Below are 24,152 nucleotides of genomic sequence, written 5' to 3' on the forward strand. Positions count from 1 at the left end.
GATGATCACTAGACTCTCTAGTAAGGATGCATCCACCAGTAGATAGCTCCTGATAGATAAGGTCAGCGGTATGGCGTTGGGCCCGTCCGGTGGACATCTCTTGATCCACCATGTGCTAAGGCCATGGCGTGCTTTGATTAGCTGGTCCTTCTGGTGAGCTGTAGCTGGATTGGACGTGTATCAGGATCCATCAAGGGATTTTTTTTTATCAGATCCTACTGCTCGCTTTTTGACTAATGGTATTTGGTGTATAAATTCATTATTTTAAAAATACAGGATTGTTTAACTTGCATCCCCAACTTCTTCAATTGGTCGGATCAGCCATCAAAGACAAAGTCCCATTTGGAAAGGCATTGAACCTCTCAAAGTTAAGCGTTCCTTTGACTTGTGATCTGAAACAAGCTTCCTTTGGACAATTCTTACCCGGCTTAAAACAGTGCAAAGCTTTCTTCTCAGCCAAGATCTGGGTTTGCATCAGTATCATATGCACCCTTCGATACAATACATTGAACATCTTAAGCTTATATATGTTAGCTGATATAAGCAGAGAAATTCCACCAATATGATATAAATATATCACCTTATCGATTGATATTTTTCAACCATATTTTTGCCTCTTCTAAGTAAATTTTATAAAATAAATACAAATTAATGTTGTAATATAGTTGTTAGTTTTGGATTAATCATATTGACCTAGATTTTAATATCTCGTCCTATAATATTGGCCGAGATGCTGGACCCCTAGTTCCCCTTGATCCGGTCATGGCCACCAACCAAGACACTTGAGGATCCAGGCCTTCAAAAATCTTGCAATAGAATTGCTTTTCTGGCTTCATCAATTCATCATGACGTGTAGAACTGATTGCAGCTGCAGCTTGGATTTTTCCGGTTTGCCTGAGGATGCTAAAAATTTCACCTCTTATTTTTTTCTTTTATTCATCTACTCCCCTACCGTTGCCATTGTTGGTCCATGACTCCAAGAGCTCATGAGTTCGTTAATTGCCCACCGGTCCAAAAGTTCATAAGCTTTTCTTCATCTCACTAGCCTGATTCAGAGGCAGCACAGAATCGGACAAAAAGCGTTCGACAAGTCCATTCTAAACAAAACAAGCAGCACCACAAGCTGCAATTGTCGTCTGGACAAACACTGATCAGCTGATCATTATCAATAAAATACCTTTGCTCATGCTGCTTGGTTTACCGAAAGAAATTTCTAAGGATGAAAGCTCATCTGCAATCTTGAGCGAGCATGGAAAGGTTTGGGCAGTTCAGGAAAAAATCAGTTATAATTGGACGAAGCATTTTTCTGTTCCCGCTAGGGCATTTCCTTTACGGTTCTGGGATGCAACCGATGTGAACCACCCTCACATATAGTAGTAAAAGCCTGCTGACTACTGAAAACATTTCACAACTTGTGATATAATTCCTCCAGTGCAGAACTATAAATAATGTTACATTTAACTACTGAAAGGCCAAACAAAATTGAGAACCAAAATTAGGAGAACCCAAACAAAACAGGTGGAGAACAGTTCTTGTACAACAGATTAAGCATTTCCTGTGGCATTGCTCAAAATTTAAAACTGACTGGCAAAGCCAAGCAACACAGGTTGGCTTGCTTCATACAACACCAAGTCTTGTGTTTTCGAGTAGCATTGCTGAAGGATGGCTATCCTTATTGTGACTTGGGTGGAACAAAGGCATTGCAGTCAAACTCAGATCATAAATTAGCATCACATCACAGATCAACTGTCATGATACTGCTGCTCCGTCACTTGATTGTTTGAGAACCTGATGGACAAGTTTTTCTGGCAATCTTTTTGTTGCCTGGAAGTTTCCAAAAATAAGAAGAAAGAAGAAAAATATTAGGGAAATCACAAGTAGAATGCTCCAGTTGATTGCATCAGATAAAAGTTTAACAATGCGCTATGATCTATTCATTAGTTATAAATGAGATCCCAAGGGAGGGAACAGGATGTCAACTTCAACCAGAACATATTTATATTAAGTTTCATAATTTTCTCTCAAAAGAGATAAATTTCATAATTTTTTGAACAAGCCCAAAAATATATGGAAACATGTTTCTGATCTAAAGATTTAGAAGATTTAAGGATAAAGAGCAAGCAAGAGACACTCCTTCACACAAGGACTATGATCTTGTCTTGCACATCAAAGTTCTTGATGCTGCCGGCTAAACTGCAAGTACAGAGTATAGACTATGTAATGCAGCTACACTATTGAGGGGGAACGGAGTCCAAAAACTTCGAAGCTAACCTGGAAGTGCCTCATGTGCAGAATTGGCTCACACCCGACCTCTGCAACTGATTTTCCAAGGGGTGTTGTTGCATTGAATCTGCTTGCTTCATAGGCCCATAGAGTACCGTCTTTGTCAGGAAGTTGGTGGCAAATTCTCAATAGCGACCTAAGGGAGTTCATCTGCAAACCAAAGACAAGTAACTATATGTTTTTAAAAGGTCCTAACCACACAATGCTTATAAAATGGATGGTATCTCCATTCCTGGATCAAAGAATAATTACACCAGCAATGTCTTGAAGCAATATTTCTTAAAGACAAAATATAATCATAGAAAAAAATGGTCATGATATTATCTAGAAAAAAACCCTCAAAACATTCAGAAAACATTTTGGATTACAAGATGACAGTGCTAAGAAACTAAATCACATGAAATGATTATTCGTGATGATATGGATGATGCATCCAAGTGTTACTTAGCTATTTGTAATATTGTTCGCCTTTAGAACATGTTTCACACACTCAAGCCATTACATCATATATCTCATAATAACGTAGGAAGTATCATGCTGGTGATTAATCAATAGTACTAGGTGTCTTATGCTCAGTTATTCATTCCATATGATGTCCCATACCTGGGTGAGATCAGTACTGTAAGTCTTCGATTCAGTTGAGGAGGTGGTGGAAGAAGAAAGGATTAGTCTAGTCACATGATCTCAAAATTTTCTGGATACAGCAGCTATCCCATCCCAATGGGGACTTCAATCTAGTGAACAAGCATCTCCACTACATCCACCATTTCAAGTGCACCTCACATGATCCCAATATTTTTCCAGATACGACAGCATGTCTCAGCAGTATCTGATTGGAGACTCCAAACTAGTGACCAAACAGATATCTCCAGCACATAAACCCTTCCAGGTGCATCTCACATTTGTATAAAATAATCTTTCATACATACCACAATTTGACACCCCTAACACAACCCTAAATTACAATCACCCTAAATTACAATCATAGGCTGAATATGAGAAAGAGTGACTAGTCTAGTACAGAGCAAGGGAGGGGGAAAAAAAAGAAAAGAAAAATAAAGAGGTAAAAATCCAATGATAATACTGAAAGCATCCCCCCCTTCACCCTTTTTTTAAGCAAAAAAAAAAAAAAAAAGCTGACAAGCGTCCAGGCTAAAATACTGATTTCAGTGGCCTTAGCTGATGGTGATGATTTCCCAGACATGGTCGAACTTTGTATGCTAGTCATCCACATAAGTAGCTAGACGTCTTTTAGATATTCTTCCTTGAGAAGGCTATTAAATTGTATGTTGGGTAGAAACTAGCCGTACCATAGGAGGGTCCCCTGTAATTCTATTTTGTAAGTCACAGCTTTTATTAAGGAACTAGCATATCCTGGTCGTCATGATGTGACAAAGACTAGTTTAAATACAGGGGATAAAAAAAAGTCTTGAACCAAAAAAAAATTGCATGCTGCTGCTACATGCCTCAGTATTTCCATATATAAGTTTCTATCATGTATCATTGGATAAGTAAAGAAATTGTGAGTTGATGCAGGTTATCACAAGTAAAGAGATGCTGACCTTCATATATGGACAAGAAGCACAACCACCATGAATGGAGCATCCTTCACCAGCTGCCACACCAGGAACAACAACCAGTTTAGCAAGATCATTTGCTGTAATAGAATCCAGCCCATGGGATCCATTCACTGAGGTTTTTGACACTGAATCTGATGAGACTGGGAACACAATCTCAACTTTAACTTTTGCTCTTCCAGAAGAGGACTCACTGGAACCTAGTAATCCACGAACTGCAGCCACAATGGAAGTCACCATTCCTGACTCTGTTCCTAACACAAACTGAAGGTGATCATCCCGGTTCCTGTCCAAAGCTTCCTGCACCCGAATTTTAATGAAATCTAATATATTCTGGGTAGAACCCACAACTCCCATTCCTCTCCTCTTTGCTTCCATTGCCAAAGAGAACATTTCTCCAGGAACTTCAAAGTGGGCCGTTAGGAATGCATCACAGTAGAGTTCTTTTATCCTCTCCACAACTTCATGCCCAAACATGTCATGTACAATACAGTTACCATCCTGTGAAATAAATTTATAAGCAATTTTACACAAATCGTACTAAAGTAACCAAAAAAGAAAATCAGATTCACTGGATAATAAATTTGAGATTGAAATTTCCACAGTTTCACATCAACAATTTTTTGTTAACTAAAATATCATCAGTCATATTAGGATGGTGTATGAAATATCCCCATAGAAGTCTCCACCAAAAGTTTTAATACCCAATTAATCAAAGCAGTTCAACTCATCGTCAGTGGAGAACACCTAACTATATAGAACTTCTTCCCCTACAAAAAACCTCCAACAATTCTACCTCAACTTTTGTCCATCTGTTTTTGTCACCAACAGTATTCAGGTATTCATAGCATGAAATAAAAATCATCAGAAATCCATCTTATCAAATCATTAAATGTAACAGTCATTGTAACATTATGTTCAGAAATCTCTTAAATAGGAAAAGAATATCCTTGGATAAAGTCTTCTACTTGGACGCTTTTATCCGACTCCTGGAATCTGTGTCAAATACATATCCAAAACAGATATCAGACGCGTCGATATTTACGAAGTTTTCCTAGGTGCAACTCTAAAGATTATTAGAGATTGGACTCTTCCAATAATGCATTTTCCCACTATAATGGTGTGAAAATTGAGTTTTTATTCTTCGTTGAGATTGGCCAATAATAGAGGTATTAAAATATTAAAATAACATTACAAAAATATCAATTTTCCAAAATCCTTGGACAAATTGAGAAGTTAGGATGAGAAACATGCATGTTGGAAGACCTTAATAAATAGTAATGAAAAATGGAGGTTATCACTCTAACAATGGTTAAGTGATGCACATAACAAAAGGAGATGCCAGAAGGCATGCACGAAGAAAAGTGTGATTTCATTTGTGTGATTGTTATTGTTGAAAAGGATTCAAAATCAAAATTCTTAATACAAAGCCAAGGTGTTTGGAATTGTAATATAAGGTTCCTTGAGATTTTCAGTCCTCTGCCAATGGAAAGTTTCCGGTTTGTCAATTACAATACTTCGAATTGCATTTTGTGTTTGTTCTCTGTAATTTCCAGTTCTATTACCACTTCGATGGTATACTAGGGTTCTAACATGCATCATCACATGAGCTTTGGGAACGAACAGTTCAAGCACCTGCACATTTTCTCATATAGGAACTCATTTCACTAACCAGCCAATTTCACACCTTGTGTTCTCATAACCATAATGATCAAGCTTTTTCCCAACTATTCACATGAGTTTTATGAATCCTCATTCGCCAAGCATTCCTATTTAGGGCTGTCTTCATGTAATTTAAGCTCTTACATATTCCTTCGCACAACTTCCAACCATGTCAGTTTAGGTCTTTCTCCTCTTCCTACAAACTTCCACAAAGACTGAAGTACTCCTTACTGGAGCTCCCTTAGTTCTTCATTATACATGCCTATAGCATCTCAATCAACTCTCCATCACTTTGTGTTTAAATTCTGCAATTTTTATAGCTCCTCTCATACTAACTTCTCATTCTAGGATTCCTAATTTTACCACATCCATCTCAAGCTTCTTAGTCCTACTACATCTTGTTTGCCTGAACCCTCATTAAGTTTTTATTTTCCAAAATTTGAGCCATACAGTATTGTAGGTCTTGTTGTAGCTCTGTTGCTTTTTTGCCCCTTCAAGTCACCAGGGTATGTTTCGAACACATAATACCCTAAAACACCTCTCCGTTGCACCCAATAATTTTTCAGTAGTACAAATATTACTTTGGTGTATATATATAGTCTAGAGCTATCAAGGAGTATGTGAAATGTAAATCTTTGATGGGAATAGTAAATTTTTAAAATATCAAGCCTTTAAAGACCCAGATTCATACTATTGCAACAAAGTCTGGTACAAAAGAACTTCCATGTCAAAGCAACTAAGAATTAGGTGAACTAGGTCCTAAATTTTCAATTGGAAATGATTTATGTTCATTTCCATAAGCATTTCGAAATAACTTGGAAGAATTTGATTTGCATGTATTATCAAACATTAGAAATGTTAATATGTTGTGAAAATTATTCAAGACTTGCTTCCACGAAAGCACATTTAGAAGAAGGACAATGTCAAAAACCACTTCAACTGTTCACTATGAATAAATAAGCGATGTAGTTACAATAGACAGGTAGGAAGTAACATATCTTGAATATGCAGCAGAACATACATTATTCAAGCAGATTGGTTGTTTGAAAGTAACAAACTGGAACTCCGAAGGAGCAAATGTATAATTGAAAAAAGATTAGATCAACAGAAGGAATCAAAAAGGGAAGAAATGCAGTTATTACTGAAAATGCTAAAGTGATATATCGATTGAAAGTCACTTGACTGCAGATTGCCACGCAAAACGGGATTTGATTTACCTGATAATAATGCAGACGGGGTAATAGTGACTTTATGGAGTTCCTATTATGTTCTGGATGTATCTCTGCAATATCTTCATCTGACATGCTAGCCATTTGGCGAAATAACTCTGCGATATTCGCACCCATGTAGGAATCAGGACCATACCAGACATCTAGATCTGGTATTTGAACAAATGCCTGAGAAGGTATTTTATCACGGATCTTATAGATGAATTAAAGAACAATAATAAATACATATATCACATAATCAAGGAAAAAGCAAGTAATTGTTAGCCTACTTCAGAAGTGCAATAAACAAAGTAGGATATTCGACAAATTATGGGCCTTTTAGCAAAAACAAATAAGCAATACGGTCATGAAGTCTTGAAATGTGATCTAAAGCTTACCAACCTGCAATATGGTTGGCACAACATTAGAAGATGTACAAGTGATAGTTGGCACCAGTTCATGTCCTTGTGCTTTTGTCTCTAAGGAAGTATTTATGTAGATCACATGCAAGGAAGGGGGTGACTTTGAGGCTGCCTCAAGAAAATCCATATATGTTGGACTTGCTGCAGCATCTGCTAAAGAGCAACCAATCTGTTCATTTGACATCCTGTATACACCAACCTGCATGAAGTCTGTCATGCTTAGTATCCTACTTGGTGTTTTTCTATCAAGTGTCAATTTTGTTTGAAGATAACTGAATGATAAAGACAAACAGAAGATAATTTAAACAATCTAAAGGGAGCTTTTGTCAAAGTATGTTGTCCTCTTAGATTACAATCAGAGTATGGTGCTTAATATATACAGCTACTGAATGGTATTTGTTGTTCTTAAAAATTGAATTTGACATGCCAGGATGTTTGCAACCATGATGACCAGGGTTGCTAAGGCAGGAAAGCATATGTCGCATATATTCTTGGTCGTCAAGACAGCCAGTCCCTAGTCGCTAGGGGCCCCTACCGCCTATGCACCATTTTGGTGATTAGGCTGACTTCCTTCTGTCTCAGGTAGTCCTTTCAAAAAAAGACAAAAAATCATAAAAGGTTAGAACATAGAACATAAAACAACTAATCCATTTTTTTCAAAATCATGAGTATACATAACCTAATAAACCTTAAGTCATAAGTACAAATAGCCTAATAAACCAATAAACTATAAGAGGAAGATTAATCAAAACCAAGGCATCATTTCATCACATATGAGACCAACTAGATAAATACAAGGGGGGGGACAGGGGTAAACAGATAAAAAACCAAGTGAAAAAGTGAGGAAAAGAAGAAAAAGGAAAAAACCGGGGAAAGAATATGAGAAAAAGATAAAGACAGTAAGTGGAAGAAGAGATCTGGACAAAAGAAATGAAGGAAGGAAGAAAGAAAATAAGAAGGAATAGAAAAGAAAGAACAATCAAAAGAGAAAGAGAAGAAGTGGAGAAGAAGAGAAGAAGAAAAATGAAGAAGAAAAGGGAAGGTGAAGAAGGAAAGCAGAGGATATTGGAGAAAATGGAAAATTGAAAAAATGGAAAAACTTACTTTGGGTAGTTGGATGGCAACCAGCAAACTGCTGGGTAAGCAGGTGGCAGAAAGTGAAGGGCAGCTTTACCCTAGTGTGCATTGAAAGAAAGGAGCAGGGTAGATCAGGTGCATTGAGGGATTCTGAATTATGAAAGTTATAAGTTATGGTTTTTTTCACTCCCTATACTTTAAGTCACAAAAAAGTCAAAATTAATAAAAAAAGGATGGGCAATTACAAAGTAAGGGGTTAAGTAATACTGTATGAACTTCCTAAGCAGCCATTGCCCTAGCAGTTCAGCCTCTCGAGGCACTTAGGCAGACCACCCAGGTGCCTAGGCACCAAGTTTGACATCCCTGCATATATTATTGGATCTTGTTGAGCATGTTCTCCAACTAACATGGTAGTGGAGCCCAAACTTACATATGAGAGCTTGAAAAAGCATCATCAAATATTCGCTTATCCATCTGGCACCTCTATATCCCAAAAGAGAAAATAGCAGCAGCACTGTCAACCAGGGTCTTCTATCATAGCTCGAACATGTCAGCGAACTTCCACCTTAAAAGTTGAAAGCCACCTGGCCATCAGAACTGTGGACAATCTTACAAAACCATCAGACTTCAGTACAGAATTTCCAAAGCATTATATGTCTCCTATAAGATGCCTGATAGAGAATTAAAATCCCATCCATTGGCCATTCTTCATGCCTGATTTAAATATTTCAATCATATCTTTCCATATTTCTATGAGGTTGCAATTCTTAGGGCTGTTTTGACCTATCTCTTTTCAAAATAGTAAAAAGATCAGAACTATCAGCTAACTGAGTTTGACCAATTCATCCACTCAGCTGACCACCCATAACCTACCAGTTGGATTCAAATCCAATCAGATTTAACAGTTAAGACTTCTTCCTTTTCCATTCTGCTTCAAATGTTTCACTAGTTTTGCCTTGTGATTCTCAAACTTGTTGTGCTGTGATTCATGAGATTCAATTAATACACAAAACAATTTCTAACAAAATCCAACAGTATGGACAAAATCTCTCTTGGAATTTTTTTTCTTAGATTACTAAATTAATTTGCCATGTAATAACTCTGGCAAAATTTTCTTGGTGTTTGACCTCTTACAACCCATTTTACACCCATTTTTCATTTTTTTCTCTCTTATTCTAATTTATTGGCGCTGGCTAGTGTTCTATAACCTCTCTGGTGAAGTATTTTAGTTTTACTGTTATTGGAGGATTATTAAAGCTAAACTGTTATTCTTTGGTTTATGGGCTTTCTGAATTCTACTTTTTGGCATTTTGCCCCATCAATGATCCCCTATCAAATGACTTTCTGCAGTTATAAAACTACTTAGCCTATTTGGATGTTTTCTCTTGTTTCTACTTCTAATCTTATTCGGAGTTACATTCTTATTTGGAACCTCTTTGTTGCACCAAGTGTTCAAAAATTGGAACACCCACACTTTGTTCCTATGTATGCAAAGTTTCATCATGGCTGTGCCAGCCCCAAGTATCAATGTCAACAACATCAGCCATCATAATCAATGAGACCCATTAACAGCTCCTTTTGCCACTACCATACTGCTGGAAATATCAAGATGAGAATGCCAAGTTCATTAGGATGAGGTTGCACCAAAGCTTTGCTAATTTAGAAACTTTCTATCACTGACGGTTCTTCCAAAAGGAAATCATCCAAACTCCAATCGTTGCTTGTTTTGCTGCACCAGGGGCATTCAAGGTTCCTCTTCAGCCATAGAGTCCCTTTAAATGAATATTTTTTAGCACTTTCACTGCATGAAATGGATTATTTGTTGCCATAACTAACACTAGTGGCTTTGTTTCTAGCTCAATTTCCACCTCAAGCATGTTTATCTTCTTTGGTGTATCAGATCTGCTTGGCTTCTTGATTTGGATGTATTTAAGAAACTGTACCAGATTAACTTTCTCTCCTAACTTTCAGATTTAATATACAATTTATTTTAGTCTCTCAGAATGGCAGTACAGTTCCACTTTCTAGCACCACTCATTGTTTTTGACATTATCCACATTCCAAATTTGGCATGAATATAACTTATATCAACCAGCATGTAGTGTCATTGCACAGACTTATTCCATTCTTCGTGATTCTATAATTGAGCTTAGGTGTTGTGTTAGGCTTTGTGGACTTAAGCTATATTAATCGCATGCCTCCATCTTATTCCTAATCCAAGTCTCCTTCTCATCTTCTCCCTAATTTACATCAGACCGGACATGGGTAGTTGGTTAGCTCCAAATTGCCTAGGCCATGTTTCTTACTCTTATCACTTTTTTATGAATTGTAAGTTTCTACTAAATAATAGAATTCTCCTTCCACTCAAGTTATTATCTTCTTTTGATCTTGTCTTCTAATCTTCTGAATAAATCTAAACTAGAACTGCATAATTATCCACTTAAAAGCAAAGTTAAAGAATGTATTTTTGAAAAATAAAAACCAAGAAACAAAGATCGATTTTTATATCAGCTGCTGCAACTGGAAAATCACCATATCTATTTTGCTATAAAGCAAAAATAGGGAGGATTATTTCGTCATATCTCCTCATAGAGCGCATAAATCAAATATTAAGTGTGGGAACATCTCGGAGTTAAATGCCTGGGGTGAATGTCCATAACACCAAGTCTTTTGCTTTGTAGCATCAAATAAAAGAAGTGCTCCATATTCAACTAGCCTCTTCTCAAACCCTTGATACCAACTCCATTTTACAGTTATGAAAGTAAAATAATAGACATTATTCACCCACTTTTCAATGGTCAGGTGTTAGCATGTATACTAGCATATCTACAAGCATGATATTTTCATACAAGACTACCTCTGTTAAGGTGCACATAGAATCTAATCATGAATCATAAGAAATTGTCAGTCACTCAACTACTGCCAGACAGATTTTGAGCAAAGCATCTAGGTTTTTTTTTTCCTTGCAAATGCATGTGGTTTTTATAAGATAAGTGGAGGGCATATAATATTCATGTATTTATGTTAAACAACTGAATATGTACAAAAAGCAAAACAAGCAATGTTTTCTGATACACTTAAAATAAAAATAATATAATTTGGTTATAGAAATACCTTCTCAAAACCAGCTTGATCAAGTATTGCACGAACATTTTCTGACATAAAGTCCACACCAAGTACAGTGATATACTGGCATCCAGCTTCTGCCATCTTGACAGCTGTATCTGCCATTACTAATGAATCAGATATGTGGATGTGAGGCCATTGCTTCCGAGCAGCAGTTAAGATGCCTTGGACCTCTGGGTCCATATAAAAGTGTGCAACAACACCAATTTTCTTCTCCCTCAGCACATTAACAAGTTCCTTAATCTTCAACTCATTAGGAGATAGAAACATTGCCTGCAATCACAAACGAAGCTTTTGTTTGTGTTGGAACTAGATTGTAGTAAAACAGAATCTCCTTTTAACAGGAAGTTAATGTCTATCAGAGCTTTTGTTCATCTTTTTGTCTTACACTTAACACTAGGTATATGGATTTATGTTATGCTAAGACATAAAGATTATGGAAGTGCCAGCAAGAACTTTGTGACTAGTAAACAGCAGTAACAGTTATTGTGACAAACAAACCAGAACTCATGTTAACAGTATACAGACAAGAGAAAGAGTTGAAAGTGAAAGAGGGAAATCTAACACAATATATCAAAAGGCAAAAATTGTTCAAATTTTCATTTAACATGATGCCTAATAAAAGACAAATCACATAATATATGATCCAAGTCAACAATACATCTTGGTTGATAAAAACATCTATTTCCATTGAAGACAATCTACGAATATGTACAACCGGTAATAAGGTTTCAGAATAATAGAGTAGTAATCATCATTAATGGATATGGTCTCTTTGATTGTGATGGAGCAAAGTCACACTCATTCTCTCAAGCTCCATTTCCAAAAAAGTGCTTCTGAAGGTTAGCTAAGAAATTTTAAGATGAGGTCAAAGAATAGTTAGTTTCCACTCATTCAATAAATCAGTCTGAAAAGATGATTTTCGTGCGCTAAACCTTCCATAAAATATCAAAATTTTAAGTTTTTCTTTAAACAATATTGCTTTCAGTAATGCAAAATTTTAAGAAAGGTTGATAGCAGTTGCAACCTATAGCAGTAAAAAGACACCCAGAATATAAACAAACAAGATAAAATGTGGTGACAAAAGGTCATAGGGTTGCAAACAAATGATATCTCTGTATCAAAAAATCAAAATGGTGTCATATTCAAATAAAATTTAGTGTAAGGGATGAAATATGCAACCCAAATTATCATGATGGTCAATTTACTGAGAGAAACTCGAGAATATAAATAAAAGACAAACATATTACTGATATGTTGCTATTCTAAGCAAATAAAATTACAATAAGCCAAAAACACAGTTTTCATGTAATACTCTTGTATCATAACTGAGCCTTCAATGCCAGTAAATAAATAGAACCAAAGATTTAGGGGTCAAGGCATGGACCCACAAGGTACAGTACATACCATGTTAAGGGGGTGGTATGGGAAAAGTGAAGAAGAAAATGGAAAAGTGTACTGAGCAATGCCACACAATGCGGACCAGTACGTGCATTTTAGGGTTTCGATCTCAAACAAGGCAGATTCCTAAGTGCCTAGATGGGTGCCTAGCTGCCTAAGGGCCGCTACTGTCTCAAGAAAACACTTTATTCTTTGATTTATTAAAGGCATTATATTTTTAGCTTGTTAATCTTTGAGTATATAAATATTACTTGAAGTGAAGAAGTGAAGTGCATTTTTTATTATAACTTGAAAGCGCATCTTCTAACTACATAAAATGATATTATTTTAGGATCACAACCATGGTCGGCGGAACCGTCCCGAACCGAACAATTTCGGCTGTTCCGAGCCATACCGGTGGCTTACCGGTACGGTTCCGGCAACGAAAACGAAACCTGTTGCCGGAGCCGAAGAAGGAGAAGTAAAGAGAGAGCAAGCGGGGGAGGGAGGGAGAGGGAGAGGGCAGGACGCCGATGGAGGGCCGGCGAGGTTGCAAGAGGCGAGGTCGCGGCCGGTTTCCCTGTTTCGAGCGAAATAGAGGTCCAGCCGCGGCTTCAAAAATTTTGTGATTTTAAAGTGTTCAAAACAGGAGAACCGGCTGCGGCCTCGCCTCCTGTGGCCTCGCCTCCCACGGCCTCCGCCATCCCTCCACCGGCGTCCCTCTCTCCCCCTTCTATCTCTCTCTTTTCCTCTCTCCCACAATACCGTGCCCTCTCCTCTATCGGTATAAGCCCGGCACAGCCCGTACCGACTCGTGCTGCCGGAAAACCAGTACGGTGCCCGATATCAATTCCTCTGACCTTAATCACAACCATTCCTATATGCATTTCCTAATCAGACAAATATAAGTACAACATTTAACTCTTTCTAGCAGTCCCGTTGAACCCTCTCCATCATGTCTGGTTTCCTTTTTCCCTTTTTTTTATTTTATATTTCTGCTCTCCAACCCTGTTTTCATTTCCCCCCTCCAGTCATTTTCTCTCATTTTTTCCCTCTAATCCTCTTGCTGCTTCATTCCTCCAAACACAAAAAAATAAGGCAGGAAGCAGGCAACAGGTGGGTCAGTTATCACCTTCAGTTCTTCCCTTCTTTTTCCTTTTCATTCCTTCTTTTCGTATCTCTATGATTCTATATACAGAAACACATGAAGCAAATTAATTCTCAGTGCCTTTTTGCTTTAATCACCTGCCTGGCTGCCTAGGCATTCTGCTTTGGTCTTTAGGGGGGACGTTCTCAGGACCACCTTCAAGAATTGACAACCTTGAATGTATGTAACAAGTATCCTTAAATTACAATTTCAATGGTACCAAGATTTTATCTTAGCACAAATTAGGTCATCTAAGACTGAAAGAACATCAACCCATATGATCAACCATTCTTACATAAAAACATATAAATGGTAAGGATACTGATGAAGAAAAACGATGGATGGCTTACATTGTATGCAATGGGAAAAAATTGGAGCTATGCAATTTGCACATCTCTTGGTGCATGTATTTAAAGATATGGACAAAATATTACTAGACTCGCAGATTCATAATCCAAGTATGTTTGATTGACATCTCAGAAGATTCCAAGTTCTCAAACAGTCATGCTGTGGGTGACCATGTGCGTTTTGTGTAACATACGCTCTGAAATTAAAGTGCCTATGCAAATGAGTGATAGAAATCCCTTTGAAAATTTTCATCATGATTTACTTATATTTACCTCTACACTTCGAAACTTTCATCCTAAAATCCAAATTGCGATAACTATGCACAGAAATCAACCACAAGGAGAAGTTGTTAAATAGTTTCACTTACATAAGACTGTAGGATCCTCATCAAAGGCTTCTTGTTAGTGCTTCAAAAATAAACCTCGATGTAGGAAAGATCAGGTTTGAAACAAAAATAACTTTTTTTCTAGAATGTACAGAAAAACTTCCAAATCGCAATAACCCAACATCTAGATAAAGAACTTAATGATCTTCATTCAGCTCAATAGAATGACATCCTCCCAATTCATGATGTTAGTTTTGGGCCCTTTCGAGCCCCCTCTCCTCCGGCCTCTCTATAACAGGGGCTCCGACCTTTTTTTTTTTTTTTGAGTGAAGTCGATAGCAACTGCCGACTTCGCTTAAAAAAAAAAATCCAAAAAACAGGGTCGGCACCCCTATTTTGTTTCAAAAGAGGGGCCAGCCGAAAGAGAGGGGGCTCAAAAGCCCTCTCTCTCCCTCTCTCAGCCTCTCTCTCTCCTCCCCCTCCCTCTCCCACTCCCTCTCTCTCCTCCCCCTCCCTCTCCCACTCCCTCTCTCTCCCTTTCCCTTCTTCTCTCTTTCCCTCTCTCTCTTTCTCTCCCCCTCCCTCGTCAGTTTCTCGAACTGAGGAGTAGAACCGTGCTGGTCTGCCCTCAATACGGCTCAGTATGCCCCGTCCTAGATGGTTCAGGCGGTACTGCCTTCTTTGTATGCTTGTTAGTTAAAACTGATGTACTTAAATCAAGAGCCAGTTTGAGAAAATCTAGTTTCATATTTATGAAACTCTGGGTTTTTGAGCACTTAAAAATCTATATACTACCGAGGAAATGGTTCTTGGCAGTATATGAAAACATGATTTTATTCTGGTAGTTCAATTGATATTCTTTAGTTTTATTTTACCTGCATTTAACATTCACATGTCATGTTGAGTGGAGTTTTAAGACACCAGCAATCTCTTCAAATGCGAGAAAGTTGTCCAAACAACACTGGCTGGCTTCAAGAAAATGTTAAATAGTAGATCAAATTTCCCAATACCTTTATTCCATGAGTCATACTTTGTCACTCTCCTTCCAAGACAAATCTTATCATCTATCATTTTCCAAATACATAAATGACAAAAATGCTCAATAGGTACATATTCAACAGATCATTCCATACCTTAACAAGTGTGAATTTCCAGGTGCGTTAATATATAAAAAGCATACCCATATTCAACAAGTGCACCAAGTTTCAATTTTAAACTTCTCCTCTTTCTCTCCCAATCAGATGATCTGTTTGTCTAAAACAAGATGAACAACCTAAAGTGCAGCAAAGGACTCAAAAGGATACAAAGAAAATAAACCCATAACTTCAAAGGGTTGAGTTTGAAGGTAATCTTTGTGCCTGATGACAGAAGCTCAACCCTCCAAGCAATTAATTTCTTATCAGACTTCAACTGGCATTTGTCCCTGCATTTCAGACATCTTATGAATCAAGTGTTTCATGAAATCTGTTAAGTGGCATTTGATAAGTCACAAACATGGCAAGTGGTTTCCCTGTATTCCATAATTAAGACCAATAAAAAGGGTTCCCTAGTTAATTCTGGCCCAACAAAAGTTCAAACACCTAGAAGTATTATCACCTACCAACTTTTTGAGAGTCAAAAGCATCCACCACCTCAAACTCCAAAAAACCATCATGCAATTCCAGTGCTAAAATTTACTTAATTTAGTTTTAAACAAGCTTGTGGATAAAGAATCAAAATATATGTGAAGTTGGATGAAACTTGTTAACTATTTACCAATAAAAAGCCACTATTTACCAGCTTATTTATAATACTGCAGCCAACAAAAACATTTGAATACATATATCCTTTTAAATACTATACTTGAAACTAAGTGATATTTCCATAACATCAAGCATAAGGAAACTTAAAGTGGTGCTACCAATCTCCTTCAGCTTCACATCATATTGATGTCTTACATGCATGATGCACATAATTAACTTCACATCACCATCAAGAATGAAAAGAAAACCTCTATGCATATTACCATCACCAGCCCTCTCAAATTATCAACTCAGAATATCCAGGAAAAGAGTTACCTAGTCTTAGACCTCATATACAGATCCAGGATTTTAGTTGCAGCTTTGATGCTGGTTCGCTAAGGCACCCATCAGTAATGTATAAATCAGCATCCTGTCACCATTTCGGCTGATACAAACTAAGATATTCCAATATATCAACCACGCAGTACTAAATGTTGGCCAATATTTCCTAATTAATCTTTTTAAATCATAAATTACTTTTTTACTATTAAATATTTAAATCAATATAGAATTGATTTACTATATTTACCGAGATTTTGATATCTTAGTTCCTAAAATATCAGCTGGGATCTTGGAAATCTTGGCCCACTTCTATCTTTTCCAACTTTCCTCCTCATGAGATAAACCCAAATATCTCAGTCAAAAAAGTTTAAGCATAAAGATAAATCACCTTACACAGGAGCTTCTTCAGATGCAAAGAGAAAAATAAAATTTGTAAATAAAACTTCAAGGTTCTTCGTAACCAGGAGAGCTACGGGCCAATAAGAACCAGCATAGGCAGATATGCAAACATTATCAGAGATACTGTAGCAAAACTATGGTTTATAAAAAACAACTTTTTAATAGAGTTAAATTGAGAAACGCCATGGTTTCAACATCTTAAATGAAAAATGGCTCATCCAAGCAGAACCATTACATAACAAGAAACACCTCTGGATACTCATACTGAAAAATGGCTAATCCTAACAAATTGAACCATCTATTTCAATCAAATTGAGAATACATTTTACTGCTGATGGGTACAAAATCAACACACTGTTGCATATTAACAAGTTAACAACCATACAACAAGTACCTAAACTCTGAATTTGTTTGTCCAAGAATTAAAGAATTTTACATACAATAAAGGATCAGAAATAACAAAAACAGAAAAACATAAAGGGATAATCATTCACAATCATCAGCATCCACGTGGCCCTTGAATTTGTACAGATCCTCTAATGAAATTTTGGGTCCTTCCTGATTCTTCCTTGAAACCCTCCCTCCGCCAACCTCTCAACACGCACACACACAAAAAGGAAATTTTGGCTTTTCTCATAGATGAGGAGCCAGTAGAAAGGACATACAAGATGGCTAACAGCCACAAAAGAAGCTCACATTATCTGACTGAAACTACAGCCCAATACCCTAACATAGTATTGACAGAAATTTAGGAGCTCTGCGACAAATCCGAGAAACTGAAGAAGCACATATAAAATAAGAAAATAGATAAGACAAACTGCAAAAAACTCCAGCATCAGTTAGGGAAAACTAGCGGCCATCCAAGACCTGATGTATAGAGCCAAACTTCTTTAAATGCACTAGTTTCGACAAAATTGAGAATAGGTAGTAATAATAGAAGGCCATTAAGAAGTAATCATATTTAAAGAAAAAATGATATAGAATAACAACTGTCTCCCTTGGTACAAACAATAAAGACAGTCATCCCACCTTTGTTACTATATTATTCAAACTATTCAGGCACTATCAGACTAAAAGCATCCAATACAGCATTTATGTGTTACATATTTTTAGGCAGGAGTAAAAGGATATTTACTTGCTCTGAAATCCCATATGCTGAATTGAGAAATGGTTTAAACAGTAATAAATTAGAACATGATCCAGGTACGTAGTTGAAAAATTGTGACAATAATAACTGCAATTCCTTCTAAAGTGGTGTCTACCAAGGACTCGTTTGGTTCGTGAAAAATATTTTACCTCACTGAATTTTTTTCTGAAAAGCAAATACCTGGATATGTGATACCTGAGAAAGTGATTTTTGCATGTTTGGTTGACTATGAAAAAATGACATAGGAAACATACTTTTTAAAGTGACTTATGTTTGTTTAAGCATCTACTTTTTTGAAAAAATTATATAAAATACCTATTATATCCTCAATAAAGTTATGTAAAATACCTGTAAAACATCATATGAATAATTTTTAATTGCTATTTTAAATTTTTTAAATCTAAAATATTTAAAAATAGGAATTAAAATTTTTTTATTGAGTTGAGTTTTGAGAGTTCTAACAACTTTTTTATATTGTGGTAATTTTTAATATTTATTAATATATTTTATATTAAAATTACCGCTTTTTTATGCTGTGGTATTTTTTTATTTTTAATAGTTTAGGATTAACTATTAAAAATAGCTACTAAGAAGATCATGATGGCTTAAAGATATTTTTGGTAAAAAAAATAGATACCACAATTTTCAGCCTGGAAAAATGTAACTATTCCATATCCACATGGGTTTTCTTTTCCATAAAATGTGAAAACTTATTCCTATAGAAAAGCTACTTTTCTATCTCTGTTCTTTGAAACCTCCAAGTAAACATAAGACATTTTTCATTTTTTTATTGACCACACTTCCTCCTCTTCTTATGAACCAAACAGCTCCCAAAACTCTTCTGGATATTTATTTCCAACAATCTACTATGCAAGTCCATTTTCTTTCTTCTTTTGTCTAATTTAGCATGCACAGTTTATTGATTCTGTAAAGTCACATTTATAGGGGGAAAAAAAGTAAGATAATATGCGAAAACCTAATTATTTTTAACCAAGCAAACTAAACTATCCAGCCAACTAACTTTAAATAAATTCAATCAGCATAGAGCAGCAAATACTGACGGTAACCTGTACTGGAGGGAAATTAATGTTTAATATTTGAATATTAACTCGATTTATTCTCGCAGCTTCTCTTTAGAAACCCACTTTTCCTTGAAAAAGATCATCTACTATTGTCTTCCACATACATAAATAAACGTGATCACATATTTGCAGAAGCAATCTCAGATGGTTCAAACTTAGGCCTTTAACATTGCACTAAACATCCACACAGGAATCAACTTGTAACACAAAATAGATGAGAGGAAACATAGATGACTTATATTGAATTGCAGACAACAAAACATACACAAAACCCCGATCTGACTTCCTTTCCAAAGAACTAAAGGAAGAAACCTTGTAACTTTTAAGAGAACCTATGATAGCTCACCTGAGCTTCAGCGTAGCTCCCCTTCGCCTGAATCCCGTCCACCCCAATAACCAAGGACGGGAACGGCTCGGCCGGCGTCCTCCCCTCCCCCTCGGCGATCAACGCCTTGGTCCTCTTCTGCATACTGATGAGCACGTTGTGCCAGGTGTTCACCCTCGAGTTGGCCCTCCCTGGCAGCCCGACCACGTTCAAGTCCCCGAAATCCTCCGGCTTCACGTCCAGCACCTCCTCCGGCAGCGCCCCGTCGAGCACCGAAATGACGCAGGAGCAGAATCCCTTGGTGATCTCCGAGTCGGAATCGGCAGCGAACCGCATGCGGCCGAGGTCGTCCAAGGAAGCCGTGACCCAGACCTGGGCGGTGCATCCCATGACGCGGTTGGAGGGCACCCGGTCGGCCTCGGGGAAGCGCGGGAGAGCAGAGGCGCAGGCGAGGAAGCGCTTGACGCGGTCGATGGGCTCGGGGAGGGAGCGGAATTCGTCGACGAGGCGGCGAAGGCGGAGGCGGGGGAGGTCCTGGGCGGCGGAGGCCTCCTGGGCGGCGATGGCGGAGCAGGCGAGGAGGGAGCCGGGGTTGGGGGGAGGGGTGGGGTTGGGGTTGGGGGTCTGGAGGCAGCGAACGGAGAGGGAGATCGGCCTCCGCCATGGCCGGCACCTCGTGGAGAGGAACGGAGAGGAGGAATTATGGTTAGGGTTAGGGTTAATGTTAGGAATCGGGCGGAGAAGTCTCCTCGCGATAGCGGCGGAGTCCATTCTCTCTTTCCTTTTTTTCAGTCGCTCGCTCCCTCTCTCTCTCTTTTATTACTTTCGTTCTCTGATCGATTGAGGAGAAAAAAATGGCGGGGTTTGTTCGCGAAGGTTGAGGAGTTTATAGTTATTTTTTTATTATTTATATGGAGGGAGTGGAAGGGATGAAATGTCGGAGGAAACCGGGGGGGCTGCGCTACCCTTTGGCTTTGAGCCGCTCGAGGTGGAGATAGGACTACTCTCTCGACTCTCGTTAGTTTTTCTCTCTCTCCCCTACTATTTTTTTTTTTAATTTTAGAGAGCAAATATCTCTTCCTCTATCTCTTTTTTCTTATTTTTAGAGAACAAATGAAAGTGAAAGGTGATATGAACCACTGATGATGAATAGGCGAAGAAAGAAAAGGTCCTGTTTGATCCAATCTTTCTATCTTTCTTCTTTTTGACTTCACGAGAGGGGAGGAAGCCAAGGCGAAGCATCTTTTGTCAGCTAGAAACATGGACGACGGGGAGGGTGACGTTGTTTTGTTTCTCCAGTGTCGATGCTTATCTATGTGTGGGGGCTTTTATGTGAAAAAGAATTTAGAATTTGATACAGTGGTAGTATTGGCCTTTTGTGGCGGCTTTTGGCAAAGTGCAGGCTGTGCAGGAGTGGGTGGCTCATTATATTTTAGTGATCGTTATTTTGTCCACGTTGGGTTTACTTCTGTTATTGTCTTAGATTGTTGACTAAAAAATACAGAAGTATACTAAAAAATCATTGCATTTTCATTGCTAATGTGACAATAAAAAATTATTGTTATAATATTTGAGAATAGTTTAGTCCCATCGGACACCCACCTGCCCTTTTATTTTGCACCAGTCCTTAATTGATAGAATCTAAATGAATAGTGGTGAAGGATAAATCTGGAAATCATATGGCATGAGGGATCTTTTGAGGCCCGTTTCATTAAAATTAATCTATTATGAAAGAATAAATTTTATATAAATAATTATATTTAGTTTAAAAAATATATTAAAAATAATAGAATAATGATGGATTTGATATCTATTTTTTAAAAAAGAATATAAAACAAATACTATGAGAGACAATGATATTTATTTTCTCATATTACTGATTAAAAGTAATCTAAAAATATCTTTTTTTAACAAAAATATACTTACTTTTATTATATTAATATTATAATAATTATATTATATAATTAATATTAATATATTGCATTAATATATTATCAATATATTGATTAATAATATTTATAATTATTTAATATACTAATATATTTATTAATAAATATTAATTATTAATAAATAATTAACAAAATATTTATTAATTATCAATAAATCTAACATAGAATTTATTAATAATTAATATATTTTTTATATACCAAAACATGCTCAAATTTATTTATAATGAGAAATATATCTTCTAATATATGTCTAATTAATTTAAAAATATTTTTTAATTTATATATATATATAATAATATTTGAAATAGTCATGATTATATAAGTGGGCCATAAATAGCCAACAAATGAATCAAGAAAAAAAAGCTATTATTTGAATTGTTTATTCAAAAGTATTATTAAAAATTTGACAATATTTTCGTATAAGATTATTTCCAAGCAAATATAGTAATCTTCTTCTTTTTTAGATTAATTTTTTCATCTAAAAATTAAAAAAGTTATGAACCACTTGATAAGATTAAAAAATTCGACGGACCACTTGATAACAAAAGACAGGCACGTGGAATTCAAAGTTGGGTCGCCATCATGATTGCAATATTAAGTAGGCTAAGAGACGCAAGCAAAAAAAAAATGGAAGGACAATAGATGGTGATGGATTCCAACAGTTTACAAATTCTTCTTGTGGGGATAGTGGCTAAGGAATCATTCAATTGTTGAGGATAGAACAAGACGAAGAGAATTGGTCAAGGCATATCAAATAGGAACCAATTTGGTAACTAGTATGATCTGCACAGGAGGCATAAGTCGAACTCAAAGGCCCCAATATAAATGCATTTGGAGGCCTCAATGCATAAATAAGAAAAGAGATAATAAATTTCTTTAGGTAAGAAATACGTCCCAATATAAATGTATTTGAGAGCATTAATACATTTATAGCTATAAAGATACGTAGTATTTGAGAGCCCCATATACATTGGGGGCTTCAATGTATTTGGATGCTCACATTAAAACTCACTATAATAAATACATTTGGGAACCGGGGTCTTAGGCGACCGCCTCAGTCGCCTAAGGGTTGAGCTAGCCCAGGATCTGCATAGTCTTCTCCTCCTATGAGTCTGTTAGAGGCTTGGAGGAGCAATGTAGAGGAGTTTGACCAAGTTGTAATAACATGAAGTGACACCCACAATCCCTTCTTACCAACATCCAAATAAAAAATTAATATATCTAAAATCTCTTCGATCGACATTGGTATTGTGGTGAAGAATCAAGTTTTTTTTATTTTGAGAGTTTTAAGAAGAAGAGTTTTTAATAAAAAAATTTAATTATTTGATAACTATATTTCACAACAGTGAAATTTTAATATATTTTCATAATCAAATAAAGTATTCTTAATTTATAAATTATTTATTTTATACATTTTAATTTACATAATATATTAAATCATATTAGTCAAAAGAGTGTGATAATATTATTATAGTATTACTATATTATAATAATATAATAATAGAATAATATATTATTATACTATATTATATTAAAATTTTTGCATGACCATTATCATTATTAAAATAATAAAATGAAAGAATATTATAGTTATTGATATATGTAGTAATAATATTGTAATATATTATAATTAATCATATTATTATATTGTCATACATTATGATAATTATATTATATTATATTATACTATAATAATATGTTATAATTATGTTATTATAATATTATTTTTATTATATTATATAATGTTATAATAATTCAGTAGGGGTGTTTTCATCTATTTAGAATTTTCATTAAAATGAAAACAACTTCTTGTGTTTTTCTAATTGGTGCTGTCACTCAAAAGCTCCAAATTGTAGCTTTCTCCTAACAAACTTTTTTCTACTTTTTGAGAGAATTGAAAAAATATTAAATACCTCAAAATCATTTAAAAAAGCTCTAACCCTCTAAGAAGTGTTTTATTAGCTATGTAACTGCAATACCAATGGAGCACATTAAGGAAAAGCTCCAATTTGGAGCTTTTGGAGAAAAGCTCTACTTGAGTTAGCATCAAGAAGTCCTAGAGAGATCTTGGATATTTATACTAGGCCAAGGAACCAAATAATATTTTTCAACCATTCTTTTTGAGTGAGATCTTGGATTGTTGCAGATAGTATCAAAAGATTCAAAACGGACTTAGCTTATAGCCTATATAGACTAGGACATACTGTAATAAATTTTTACTAGGTCTAACCATAGGCTGATTATAGTATTTTTAATTGGATTTGATTAGGCATGAATTCTTAGCATGGAAAAAATGCTAGGATTTCATCACCACACTGGAGAGCCTAAATCTCCGATCGAAGCCCCGGAATTCTTCGATTTTCTTCTAAACACCGACCACTACTGACATCGTTGCCACTGCAAATCGTTATCGGAAGCCACGTAAGAACTCAACAACCTCTGGTTAACTCTTCTCTCCCTCTTTTGTTACCTTTGGAAGCTCGATTCTAGTTAGCAATTGCTGGATTTTTGGCAGAAAAAGACGATGTCCTATTTTCCTTGTTTTCATAAAACCAACCCTTTTTCTTTCGATTTCGGTTGCCTTTATCGCTGGCGCTGATCGCCGAGGGCTTTTCTCGATTCCCCATGGTGG

At 36.3% G+C, this 24,152-nt stretch overlaps 1 protein-coding gene across 1 annotated transcript; it reads right to left on the reverse strand.

Moving 5' to 3' along the window:
• Positions 1-1,388: 1,388 nt before the first annotated feature.
• Positions 1,389-20,874, reverse strand: QS (quinolinate synthase). Its single transcript, XM_008795506.6, has 7 exons — positions 19,593-20,874; positions 11,344-11,628; positions 7,133-7,351; positions 6,740-6,919; positions 3,846-4,361; positions 2,272-2,433; positions 1,389-1,824 (listed from the first exon to the last, which is right to left on the reverse strand). The coding sequence occupies exons 1-7, from the start codon at positions 20,340-20,342 to the stop codon at positions 1,750-1,752; spliced, it is 2,187 nt and encodes a 728-aa protein (XP_008793728.4). The 5' UTR covers positions 20,343-20,874; the 3' UTR covers positions 1,389-1,749.
• Between the last annotated feature and the right edge of the window lie 3,278 nt (positions 20,875-24,152).

The sequence above is a fragment of the Phoenix dactylifera genome, chromosome 4, assembly GCF_051530095.1.
Source record: "Phoenix dactylifera cultivar Ajwa chromosome 4, Ajwa_hap1_PhDact_Kaust_v1.1, whole genome shotgun sequence".
Classification (NCBI taxonomy): domain Eukaryota; kingdom Viridiplantae; phylum Streptophyta; class Magnoliopsida; order Arecales; family Arecaceae; genus Phoenix; species Phoenix dactylifera.

What these genes read in the sequence shown, in the direction of transcription:
- QS (XM_008795506.6), bottom strand. Translation starts at nt 20,342, where the DNA reads ATGGACTCCGCCGCTATCGCGAGGAGACTTCTCCGCCCGATTCCTAAC. An exon ending in GGAGCTACGCTGAAGCTCAG is followed by an intron (nt 11,629 to 19,592) that starts GTGAGCTATCAT and finishes TTGTGATTGCAG; the next exon opens with GCAATGTTTCTATCTCCTAA. An exon ending in CTTCTTGTCCATATATGAAG is followed by an intron (nt 2,434 to 3,845) that starts GTCAGCATCTCT and finishes TTTGGTTTGCAG; the next exon opens with ATGAACTCCCTTAGGTCGCT.